The following is a 12,499-nucleotide window of genomic DNA, read 5'->3' as shown; positions in this document are numbered from 1 at the left end:
CCCTCATCATCATTGTACTTAGTTTTCACAACATCCCTGGAGTGGAGTTGCTGCAGCACCCTCTGCACACACGCACACACACCCAGTTACAGATGAAGAAGCTGAGGCTTCACGGGGTGTGACCGGCTGTGGCTCTGGGTCTGTTCCGTCCCTGTGAGGGCACCTGGCCTTGGCCGACCTTCTGTGTCCACTTGCTCTGAGCTCCTGGGAAGGTGGAGGTCCTCAGTTTTCACATCTGTAAAATGAAATCTGTGGGGACTAGAATTCAGAGGGCCTCTCGGGGAGAACAAGATCCCTGCTGTCCTGGGGATTGGGTACCATTTAAAAGAAAGAGGGTCCAGGAAACAAAAAGAAGCACAAAGTTTGAACTCTGGGACCTACTTTATGCTCCCCAAATTATTACAGGTATAATGTACACATTTGCAAATATTTCACATTTAAATATATACACTCTGATATAAATATAAAATAGTTTGTGAAGTATATTAGAGTTATTTAATATAATTTGTATTTAAAAACATATTAAATTAGTCTATTTCGCTATGTAAAGTGTGGAAAGAGAGTCACCAGCTAGAATTGGAGGTGGTGGCCAGGAGTGTCTTGGCCTGATTTTTTTGTTTTAATTATTCATAAAGAGAGTCTCTCCTTGTCTTACTGTGGAATTAAAATTTTATAATTAAAGAAAGTCCACACAGGCTTCTCAGGGATTTTGTGAAAATCACTTGAGCTCAGAGACAGGAAGTGGCCTGTGGGCTGATGTATGTTTTGAGGGGGGGGGAAACCATGTTGGGGGGGGTGCACATATGGAGCAGTCCGAGTGTGTGTGCATGCGAGGGGCAGGACCTCGTATCTGGGCAAGTGGGCCTAGGAGCTGTCCACGTGTCTGGGGCATGTCCAGGTGTCTGTGGAGGATCTGTATCATCATGTCTCCCCTGACCCTCATCTCTCTCTTCCCTATTTGCCCTCCAAGCAGAGAAGCAAGTCTCTAACACCCCTGTGAGGATGATGGAGGGCTCCACCATGATGAAGGCAGGTAGGTCAGCCCCCAGCCTTGGCCGCCTCATTCCAGCTGCTGTCCTGGGCTGATGTTGGTCCTGGAAAGCCTGGAGGGACTGGAGTGAGGTCAGATGCAGATGCACCCTTTGTCGGGGCATTGTTATGGGGGTGGTGGCTGGACCAGGCTGGAGCTCCAAGCCTGGGGTAGGGCTGGGCTATGCCTCTGCTTTGGCAGCTTGGTCACATGCCAGTCCAGCTTCGCCAAGAAGATGGACCCTCTCGCATGGCTGCTCTAACCCATCACTTTCTCACAGCTTTCATCCCCTTAACCGTGCCACTGGCTCCTGGAGCCAGGTGGGGGTAGCGCAAATGCTCAGACACACCCGCACACACTATGAATCCTCCTCTTCCACCCTCATGCTGCCTCAGGAGTGGGAGTGAGGGCCTTGACCCTGGAGGTGACCAAACTGGGCCTCAGGCATTCATTCTGGGAAGCAGGGAGAGACGGGGTTAGTGCTAAGCATTCTGAAAGGTCGGGTTCAAATCCCTGCTCTGCCTGCCAACACCTGACACCTGAGTCTCCACCTGTGGGAGGGGTGGGATTACAGTGACTTCATGTCTGAGACCTGGCCCAGAACCAACCCAAGAGCAATATTGTCAGAACAGATGCGAAAACCTTCTTGCTGCTCCTGCTGTCATTGGAGTGAGTTAAGAGGTGAAGACCCTCTTAAGGGTGGAGTGTGCCTAGGAGCACAGGATGTGACAACACTTGGGAAAGGAGAAAGTAGCAAGGGAGGTCCAGGTGGAGTTTTGCCCCAGGGGGCAGAAGACGGGGGGGGGGGCACTTTCAGGGCTTCTGTGCCAGTTAAACCAGCCCAGACCAGCACTGAGCCCCCACTTGTCCTCTCAGTTGGCAACCTTGTGCAGTATATGACCCACCCAACTGTGTCTGCAGATGGGGGTGTTAGGCTGTGTAGGGACATGGAATTAAATGGCGCTCATTCATTTTTTCTTTTCTTTTTTTTTTTTTTGTATTTTTCTGAAGTTGGAAACTGGGAGGCAGTCAGACAGACTCCCGCATGCGCCCGACCGGGATCCACCTGGCATGCCCACCAGGAGGTGATGCTCTGCCCATCTGGGGCGCTGCTCTGTTGCAACCAGAGCCATTCTAGCACCTGAGGCAGAGGCCATAGAGCCATCCTCAGCACCTGGGCCAACTTTGCTCCAATGGAGCCTTGGCTGCGGGAAGGGAAGAGAGAGACAGAGAGGAAGGAGAGGGGGAGGGGTGGAGAGGCAAATGGGCGCTTCTGTGTACCCTGGCCGGGAATCGAACCCGGGACTCCTGCACGCCAGGCTGACGCTCTACCACTGAGCCAACCGGCCAGAGCCCATTCATTCTTTCAACAAGTGCTTATTGAGTCCCTGCTGTGTGCCAGGGATGAGTGACTCAGCCTGAGGGAGCTGATACTCTGGTGAGGGCACAGCCCCCAAAATTAACTTTTGGAAAAAATAAGACAGACCATGGGGAGCTGGGATGGGACAGTTTTAATCATAGGGCTCAAGGGAGGCCAAAGTTAGAAGGTGACATTTGGAAAAGGACCCAAAAGAAAGGAGCAAGGCATACAGACATGGGGCAAATGCAGCTCAGGTAGGGGCACTGCATGTGCAAAAGCCCTGAGACTGGATGGTGCCTGGTGTGTTGGAGAAACAGCGGGAGACCTGTGTGGTTGGAGCGGAATAAGTGAGAGAGAGGGATGAGCTGAGCCAAGGAGGTGACAGGGCAGGTGGTACATGGTCTGGTGGACACAGAAGCGAGGGCGGGCCTGGTCAGAGCCAGGATGTGCTCATTTGGTGCTCACTCGAGTACTCTGGTGGTTGCGGAGGACAAGCTGTGGAAACTCAGTGTTAAATCTGACTTGGGTGCTTACTGATGCCTCCTGGTGGCTGCGAGGAGAACAGACTGTGGGCTGCAGAGGCGATGAGAAGTGTGCTGGGTTCAGGGTGTTCCAATGGTGGAACCTACAGGATTTGCAGATGGACAGAGAATGGGGTTAGAGAGAGAGAGAAGGGAGCTGCCCTGACTGGGGCAGGAAGACCCAGGAGAGGCAGCTGTAGGGGGCAGATTGGGAAGGGCTTTTGGAAATGGTGATTTGGGGGCTTCCGTGGGACCTCAAAGGAAGGGTTGAGGAGGCAGTGTGATGTTGGAATTTGAGGTGAGGTCGTGGAGGGTCAGTGCTGTGACTCAGTCCTCCCGTGTGGTTTTGTGGTAATGTTATCTACAGAACGTGGGCCAGATGCCGGTATGGAATATGGCCCTAAGGGGTAATGACATTCACTTATTTCCAGAGAAAATTATCCATTCTTCATAGAGATAGATGAAGACAAGACTCATAGTTGACTAAAGAGAGGCATGAAGGACAGGTAATGCAGGAGTCCAGGACAGGCTGGCTGGTCTCTTGAGCCAAGTTCCAATTGTAGCTGTGAACATGGGCAAGGCAGCCCAGTCTCTGCACATTCTTTCTTTTGAGCAAATGGGGTAGTGTAAGGGTTTCTAGACAGGATGGAATGTCAAGGATGGGCTCCATGTGGAGCAGAGGAATCCAGACCTGCGGCCAGGGCACTGGGGAGCCACAGAAAGATGTTGAGCTGGGGAGGGCCATGCGTAGGATGTCCCCACTGCTTGGCTCTGCGCTGCCAGCTCCCCTCCCTGGCTTGGCTGTAGCCCAGTGGGGGGCACTTGGGCGGGTGGCCGTGGTATAACCCGTGCCTCTCGTGCTAGCCATGTATTCGGTTGAGATCACGGTGGAGAAGGACAAGGTGACTGGGGAGACCCGGGTGCTGTCCAGCACCACTTTGCTCCCTCGGGAGCCACTCCCTCAGGGCGTCAAGGTCTACGAGGACGAGACCAAAGGTATGAGACTCCCATCCCCCACCCCAAATCCCCATTCACTGCCTGAGTCAGAGCCTGACCCTCATCCAATTTGGCAGGGATGCCATTTAGGACCAGGGCCTCACCCCCTTAGCTCACTGTTGCTTAAAACTTGGACCTGTGGCCCAGTCCTTCTTCACTCCAATTTCTTCCCTTGAAGGCTGGCTGAGCACCAGGTGCTAGACTGGGCTTTGGGAAGTGAATCCCCAATGGGACTCCCCAGCCAGCCAGTGAGTCCAGCCCTTCAATCCTGAGCTCACAAATAACTTGCTGAAATAATTACTGTTGTGATAGAGGCCACAGAAAGCCCCAGAGTTGTAAAGGGGGACCATGAACTGGTCTAGCAGAATGGGGAGGGGGCCTGAGGAGGATCCTCAGAGGAAATAAGCAGGAATTCATTGGATGCACAGCAGGGTATAGGGGAACAGTGCACCTATCAGTGGCCATAGTATGTGCAAAGGCCCTGAGGTAGGATGGATTTTGCTGGGCTGGAGGAAACAAAAGGAGCCTATGGGCTGATAGAGAGTGGAAGGAGGAAACTGGAGAAGCCTTGGGACCACTGAGCAGGTAGTAAGACCTGATTTAGTTTTTGGGGTTCCCCCTGGTGACTGGGAGGGGAACAGGCTAGGGGAGACACTCACTAGAAAACCTGGAACACAAAAAAGTAGGAGAGCCAGCATAAAAACCCCAAAGCCCGTCTATGTGTATATATATGAATATAATTCACATACCATCAAATGCACTCTTATTTAAACAGCAAAAATGTTTATTTAAACAGTATAATCCACCAGTACTTACAGAGCAGTTTCATAAATATCTTGTTATTTAAACTTTTGTTCATTTTTGGCATGACCTGTAGGATATACATAAAGGACCCTGGGAGGAGAAATTCTAGGCCTTGTTCACTGTGATGCCAGTAAAAGAAGACAAACCCACTTTAGATACTTTAATAAGACATTAAAAAGGTACATTTAAAAAATCAAGGTAAACATTAACTTTCTTCATGAATGGAGTTCACAGGACCACTCCCCTGAGTCAGTATAAGATGAATCCAGCTTGGCTCTAGAGTCCATCAGGGCACCCACAATGCTGCCCTTGTGAGAAACTGGTGTACAAAGTGGTCAGTGCACAGTTCAGTGGCTTTGGGCATATTCACCACATTGTGCACCCTCACTGTCTAATTCTAGAACATATTTGTTCCCCAAATAGAAACCCTGTTACTCTCCTCCCCCAGCCCCTTGACAATCACTAACTCACTTCCTGTCTCTTGTTCTGGACATTTCACATAAATGGAATCACAGACCGTGGCCTTTTGTGTCTGGCTTCTCCCATGAAGCTCCGTTTTTAAGGTCCTTTCCATTTTCATGTTTTATGGCTGAATGATATTCCATTGTTTGGATGGACCACACTGTGTTTATCCAGCCATCCACTGATGAACATTTAGGTTGTTTCCACCTTATGGCTTTCTGAGTTTGTATGGGTAAATATTTTCATTTCTTCTGGCCAGATACCTGGGAGTGAAATTGCTGGGCCACATGGGGACTCTGTGTAACCTTATGAAGAACTGGTGGGGTGTTTTCCACAATGGTTGTACTATGTTATTTTCCTACCAGCAGTGCATGAGGGTTCTAATTTCTCCACATCCTTGACAACACTTATTAATGTCCATTTTTATTTATTTATTTATTTATTTATTTATTTATTTATTTATTTTTGTATTTTTGTATTTTTCTGAAGTTGGAAACAGGGAGGCAGTCAGACAGACTCCCGCATGTGCCTGACCGGGATCCACCCAGCATGCCCACCAGGGGGCGATGCTCTGCCTATCTGGGGCGTTGCTCTGTTGCAGCCAGAGCCATTCTAGCGCCTGAGGCAGAGGCCATGGAGCCATCCTCAGCTCCCAGGTCAACTTTGCTCCAATGGAGCCTCGGCTGTGGGAGGGGAAGAGAGAGAGAGAGAGGAAGGAGAGGGGGAGGGGTGGAGAAGCAGATGGGCGCTTCTCCTATGTGCCCTGGCCAGGAATTGAACCCAGGACTCCTGCATGCCAGGCCAACGCTCTACCACTGAGCCAACCGGCCAGGGCCTCCAGAATGCTCTTATGGTGGTCCTGTCATAGCCAAGCTCTGCTGTAGTTCAGGGCATAGACCGAGGTAGGAAGGACTCTGGGTCTAGCTTTCACCACCTCTGTAGTCCTGGGCAAGTCCCAGTTGCCTGTCTCCTGGGCAAAAATGACTGCACATGGCTGAGGGGCAAAGGAGATGCGTGTGATTGCAGAAGGTTCTCACTACGGCCCTCTGCTCAGACTGGCCCAGCCCCCAGGGACTCGGGACCCTCCAGACTAGACTCTGGTTGCTTAGCAATGGGAAGGTGATTTGTTTCCATGGCAGCCGAGGGCTAGGATTACTGTCTTGGGGCAGTGGCCAGTGGGAAATACTCAGCTTGATTCTGTATCACCCAGGCACACCCATCCTCTGGGCCTCCAGCCCAAAGTCACTTCAAGGCCTTGAAGTATGGATGCCCTTCCCTGGGGGTTTGGAAACTGAAAGTTGAGAGCACTTTCCTTCTGGCCAGAAGCCAGAAATCAGAGCCCTGACCCTTGGCCGGGAGAAGATGAGTCTTTGGGCTCTGTGGGTCCCTCCCTCCTCCCTGGGCAGCCAGACCGCTGTAATTCTGGAGTTTCAGGCTGTGATCTGGGGCTGGCATCAGACTGTGGCCAGGACTCCTCTCAGCGCTGAAATCCCATCCCAGAGACTGCGGCACAGTTCAAAAAGTGACATATCAGAGAGATATGGGACAGGAGAGTTGGAGAGATTTGGAAAATGCATGTAACAAGATCAATTGCAAGGGGTTAAAAAAAGATTGATTGCAGATATAAAACTCTGTCCCATGGAGAATGAATGTTCTTATCAAACACAGGTAAAGCATTTAAAGAAAGTGACCATGTCCTGAGCTGCAAAGGTGGCTGTAAGGATCATTACAACATTTATATCTTATGCTCTGTGTCCCCATACCACAGTCCCTTACTCCCCCATATTTAAAAACATCTTTCTAAATAAATCTTGGCTGCCTGACCTGTGGTGGTGCAGTGGATAAAGCATCAACCTGGAACACTGAGGTCGTGGCTTCAAAACCCTGTACTTGTCTGGTCAAGGCACATATGGGAGTTGATGCTTCCTGCTCCTCCCCCTTTTCTCTCTCTCTCTATCTCTCTCTCTTTCCTTCTCTCTCTCACCTCTCTAAAATGAATACATTAGCCCTGGCCGGTTGGCTCAGCGGTAGAGTGTCGGCCTAGCGTGCGGAGGACCTGGGTTCGATTCCCGGCCAGGGCACACAGGAGAAGCGCCCATTTGCTTCTCCACCCCTCCGCCGCGCTTTCCTCTCTGTCTCTCTCTTCCCCTCCCGCAGCCAAGGCTCCATTGGAGCAAAGATGGCCCGGGTGCTGGGGATGGCTCTGTGGCCTCTGCCCCAGGCGCTAGAGTGGCTCTGGTCGCAACATGGCGACGCCCAGGATGGGCAGAGCATCGCCCCCTGGTGGGCAGAGCATCGCCCATGGTGGGCGTGCCGGGTGGATCCTGGTCGGGCGCATGTGGGAGTCTGTCTGACTGTCTCTCCCTGTTTCTAGCTTCAGAAAAATGAAAAAATAAAAATAAAAAATAAAAATAATAAAATAAAATGAATACATTAAAAAAAATTATAAATAGCCTGACCTGTGGTGGCGCAGTGGATAAAGCATCGACCTGGAAATGCTGAGGTCGCCGGTTTGAAACCCTGGGCCTGCCTGGTCAAGGCACATATGGGAGTTGATGCTTCCAGCTCCTCCCCCTTCTCTCTCTCTCTCTCTTTCCTCTCTCTCTCTCTCTCTCTCTCTCTCTCTCTCTCCCCCCCCTCTCCTCTCTAAAAATGAATAAATAAAAAAAGAAAAAAATTATAAATAAATCTTGGCTGAGAGAGGCAATCAATCAAAATGTTAATTATAAGATAATTAAACTTGAAAGAGAACAAGGTAATCTAACCTATGGGCTGCAGCCAAAGCTGAACTCAGAGTAGGAGGTGTAGCCCTTGGAGCATTTATAGGAAAACAAGAAAGACAGGATGAATGGACTAAATTTAATTCAGGATCAACCACACAGAAGGGAGAAATAAGGATCCTTGCAACTCCTCAGGGCAAGGAGACAGGCCTGGACTAGAAGTAGGGTCTGCCTGGCCAGCTGTGTGGCCTTGTGCTAAATACTTCCCTTCTCTGAACTTCTGTTTCCACCATCTTTTCAATGGAACACACACACACACACACACACACACACACAACTACTTTGCAAGTACAAATACTTCAAAATGCAAGACAATAACATCCCAATGCATTGAATTCTAGTCTTTATTTGTTTATAACAAGTGTTTGCCCATGAATTTTCCTCTGTGCACCAGTTATCTGTGTCCACAGATCCGAATAGGGAGTTTAAATTGTCCATCTAATTTGGTTTATGCTTTTCTCTTTAGCCTGGAGGGTGGCTCACAGACCTGCCAGGCATTCTCTCTGGTCTCATTTTCTCTCTTCACCCCACCAGTTGTCCATGCTGTAGACAGCACTGCAGTGAACGGGATCCAGCCACTGAGCTCCTCCGAGGTGGACGAACTCATCCACAAGGCAGATGAGGTGACGCTGAGTGAGGCAGGTCCTGTGGCTGGGGCAGTGGAGACCGGGAGGGCATCCGAGGAGGCTGTCCGGACCACCACGCCCTCTAGGCGGGAGATCACTGGGGTGCAGGCACAGCCAGGTGAGGCCACATCAGGCCCACCAGGCATCCAGCCTGGCCAGGAGCCCCCGGTCACCATGATCTTCATGGGCTACCAGAACGTGGAAGATGAGGCGGAGACCCAGAAAGTGCTGGGGCTGCAGGACACCATCACAGCGGAGCTGGTGGTCATCGAGGATGAGGCTGAGCCCAGGGAGGCCGCCCCACCCAACGGCAGTGCGGCTGAGGCCCCTGCCACCGCAGGCTCCAGGGAAGAGAACCAGGTGGGGCCTGAGGCACCTGCCAGTGACACCCAGGACCTTGACATGAAGAAGCAGCGTTGTAAATGCTGCTCCATCATGTGAGCTGCAGGCCCCAGACCCTAGCCCCACCCTCCACACCACAGACACCCACAGCCTGGCCCCGGTGCCTGCCCAACCTCCACCCACAATCATGGGCCCCAGGATATGCCGTGTTGTCACATCTTCCTTCTGAGTTTTCTTTCACTGGAAAGAGAGGGACAGTGGTCCTGTACCCATCACCACCCCAACGCACTCTAAACCTGAGCCGTGTGCCTGTGCCTGGTAGGACAGAGACATGGACAGACCCACCTTTCCCAAAACGAGGATCCCCTACATGTCATGGCAGCTCCACAGATGGGCTCTTGCCCACAAAGTTCCTGGCTGGTGGGACCCGGGCCTCTGTGCAGCCCCAGGCAAGCCCACCACCCTCTGGGCCTTCTGCCTGTGCCTTCCTGCCACCTCCAATGAGATCTCCAAGGGACATCCCACTGGAGAGGGACTGGGGTTCCGAGGGGTCCTGGGGGCCTTTTCTCTCCCCTTAGCCCCTGGAAGGGCGGCCCCCCAGCCAAGGCAGTGTTGTCGGGACTTTGGGCTGTTGGGGTGAGGCTGTGCCTCATTGGGGAGCCTCAGTCAGAGACCAGGCTTCAGTTCTTAGCCTGGAACAGGGGCCCCTCTGGACACTTCAGCCTGATGTGCCCTTCCTTTTATGCTCTCTGTGGGCGTGGCTGGTGGACGGTGGAGCCTAGGAAGGGGGAGCCCAGAGGACACACTCTCCACTTGGGGGGTAGGGTCTATGACCCTTGTGCTGTCTTCTGGATGGGGCAGGTGAGGGTCTTCAAGTTGTCTCTTGCACAAGGCAGGACTATGTGAGCCACTTTCTGTCCTGCGCTCCCACCCTCACTGGGCCCTCCTTCCTCCTGGTGCTAATTTGGGGAATCTAGGGGGCTGCCCCAGCCCATTCTCCAGCCTGCTTGGGCCAGGGTCCTGGGTCTCCCAACTGTACCCCAGAAATCAGACCCACTTCCAGTTCTACTGGGCTTGGCATAATCTGGGCAGTGGAAGAGCACACAGCCTGGGGCGGGGAGCTTTCCCATGGGTTGCAGCAGGAGACCCCCATTGGCTGCCCAGCCCAACGTGAGCCTTCCCCCCCTCACTGGAAGGGGTGAGGGGTGAGGGACTCTTCTCATGTAGGCAATTGACACCCAAATGTGCACACACATCTCCCAGGTTGTGGCTACACTTGCCCTCAGAGGCACATTCATGCCCATGCTCAGAGACCCTCTTCTGTGTGGGCTATAGGAAGACCAGGCCCCATCTTGGGCCCCTTCCCGGGGGGGTCCCTTGGCCTCGTGCCCAGGACGAAGCCGCTCCCCCCTTTCACCTCCTCAGAACCGTGCAGGGGCCGCCTGAAACCAGCCTGGCCTGTCTAGTCTCAGCTCTGCCCCTCAGTGGTGGGAGGAGAGTCCCTCTCTGAGGTGGCGTCAGCAGTGGCATGGACCCCCTTCCTCCTTAAGCTGCCAAGTTCTCGAGCTGAGAGCCTCCGCTGAAGTGCCCTTGCTGTCCCCTCTGCTTTCGATGTGTGACAGGCCCGTGTTCTTGACTTTCCCAGAGAAGCAAATAAACCGTGTGAACGCCCTGGGTCTTGGAGTTATTGTATTTGAGGGGGGGCAGCCAGGGTGGGGGCCCACCAGAATGGGTATAAAAGGAGGCTGCACCCCTCCAGCTCATGCGGTCCTGTGGTGGGGACATCTGTGGAGCCAGACCTGCACCTGAGCACATCTGAGCACCCTGGGGCAGGTAACATCTGGAGCTAATGTGGCAGCAGCCAGTGTCAGGACTTGCTTTCTGTTTTCCTGTGGAGTCCTCCGTTCTACACCTACCTCGCCCCATCCCTCTCCTGTTCTTTGGCTGTGAGGTCACCCCTGGCTGGGTTCAGCCTCCCAGGAAACCAAAAGGACCTCACAGACACCCCCACATTCTGCAGGGAGCCAGTCTCTGGAAAACAGGTGGGGCCACCAGGGAGGAAGCATTTATGGGACACAATCCCATTCTGTCTCACTGTGACTGGGAGTAGTCACTGACCTCTTGGGCCTCAGTTTGCCCATCTGTTCAATGGTCTTTGAATCCTAAGTGAGAGTCCACACCATCTGGGAGCAGGACATTGGGGTTCTTTGTTTCCACAGTGCCCCAGCACACTGGGTGTTGCAGTCTCTTTCAGGGCCTCAGTTTCCCTATATAAGCAATAGGGTGGTAGGCTCAGGTTCAAATCCCAGCCTTACCACTAACAGGCCTTGAAGCCTGCTGTGCCTCAGTTTTTTTTTTTTTTTGTTTTTTTTTTAATTTTATATAGAGACAGAGAGTCAGAGAGAAGGATAGATAGGGACAGACAGACAGGAACGAAGAGAGATGAGAAGCATCAGTCATCAGTTTTTCATTATGACACCTTAGTTGTTCATTGATTGCTTTCTCATATGTGCCTTGACTGGCGGGGCCTTCAGCAGACTATGTAACCCCTTGCTCGAGCCAGCGACCTTGGATCTAAGCTGGTGAACTTTGCTCAAACCAGATGAGCCTGCATTCAAGCTGGCGAACTCGGGGTCTCGAACCTGGGTCCTCCGCATCCCAGTCCGACAATCTATCCACTGCGCCACGGCCTGGTCAGGCTGTGCCTCAGTTTTTATGTGTGCAAAACAGATAAAAGGACCTGCAGTGGGGTAAGGAGAAGATGGCAAGACTACATCCCGGGTTTTGACAGAACTGGCCCATGTTGCACACTCAAAAGCTGTCATTCAGGGCTGGGCCCTTTATCTGGACCCATCTCATATCCTCCATCCCAGGCACCCTTGCCAGATTTGGGGCTCCAGGCCCATCCAGTGGAAGAAACTGAGGTTCAGAGGGACCCTACAGAAAGCCAAGGGGCAGGGCAAAGCCCCAGCCCAATCCACTATGTCCCCTCTGCCATAGACTGACTGCTGGTCCCAGTGGTCTGACTTCCCCAGGAATGCTGGGCTCTTGCATTCTCTGTATCTCAACCAAGAATCAGGCAGGATGGCAGAGTGCCTGGGAGGACCTGCCACACAATTAGAGCCTCAGTGCCCCATCTGTCAGTGGGAACTGCCCACCCACCAACATTTTCTGGCACTTTTTTTTGTTTTTGTATTTTTTTGAAGTTGGAAATGGGGAGGCAGTCAGACAGACTCCCGCATGCACCTGACCGGGATCCACCCGGCATGCCCACCAGGGGGCAATGCTCTGCCCATCTGGGGCGTTGCTCTGTTGCAACCAGAGCCATTCTAGCGCCTGAGGCAGAGGTCATAGAGCCATCCTCAGCGCCCGGGCAAACTTTTGCTCCAGTGGAGCCTTGGCTGCAGGAGGGGAAGAGAGACAGAGGAAGGAGAGGGGGAGGGGTGGAGAAGCAGATGGGTGTTTCTCCTGTGTACTCTAGCTGGGAATCAAACCCGGGACTCCTGCATGCCAGGCCGACACTCTACCACTGAGCCAACCAGCCAGGGCTTTTTTTTTTTTAACAGAGACAGAGAGAG

General features: G+C 52.5%; 1 protein-coding gene across 5 annotated transcripts in view; it reads left to right on the top strand.

Annotated features, from left to right (window-relative positions):
- Positions 1-10,592, top strand: part of PALM (paralemmin) — a 29,452-nt gene extending 18,860 nt beyond the window's left edge. For 2 of the 5 annotated variants that reach the window (XM_066278141.1, XM_066278153.1), the window contains exons 7-9: positions 971-1,033; positions 3,776-3,907; positions 8,488-10,592. In XM_066278141.1, coding sequence (XP_066134238.1) covers positions 971-1,033; positions 3,776-3,907; positions 8,488-9,020 — 728 coding nt within the window. In that variant the 3' untranslated portion in view covers positions 9,021-10,592. The remainder of the gene's footprint in view (positions 1-970; positions 1,034-3,775; positions 3,908-8,487) is intronic. The other 3 variants (XM_066278145.1, XM_066278165.1, XM_066278158.1) reach the window with 3 other exon arrangements.
- The last annotated feature ends 1,907 nt before the right edge of the window (positions 10,593-12,499 follow it).

Source organism: Saccopteryx bilineata, chromosome 1 (genome assembly GCF_036850765.1).
Source record: "Saccopteryx bilineata isolate mSacBil1 chromosome 1, mSacBil1_pri_phased_curated, whole genome shotgun sequence".
Taxonomy (NCBI): Eukaryota; Metazoa; Chordata; class Mammalia; order Chiroptera; family Emballonuridae; genus Saccopteryx; species Saccopteryx bilineata.
Note: the sequence above shows the minus strand (reverse complement) of the source record. Positions and strands in the feature narration are given on the sequence as shown.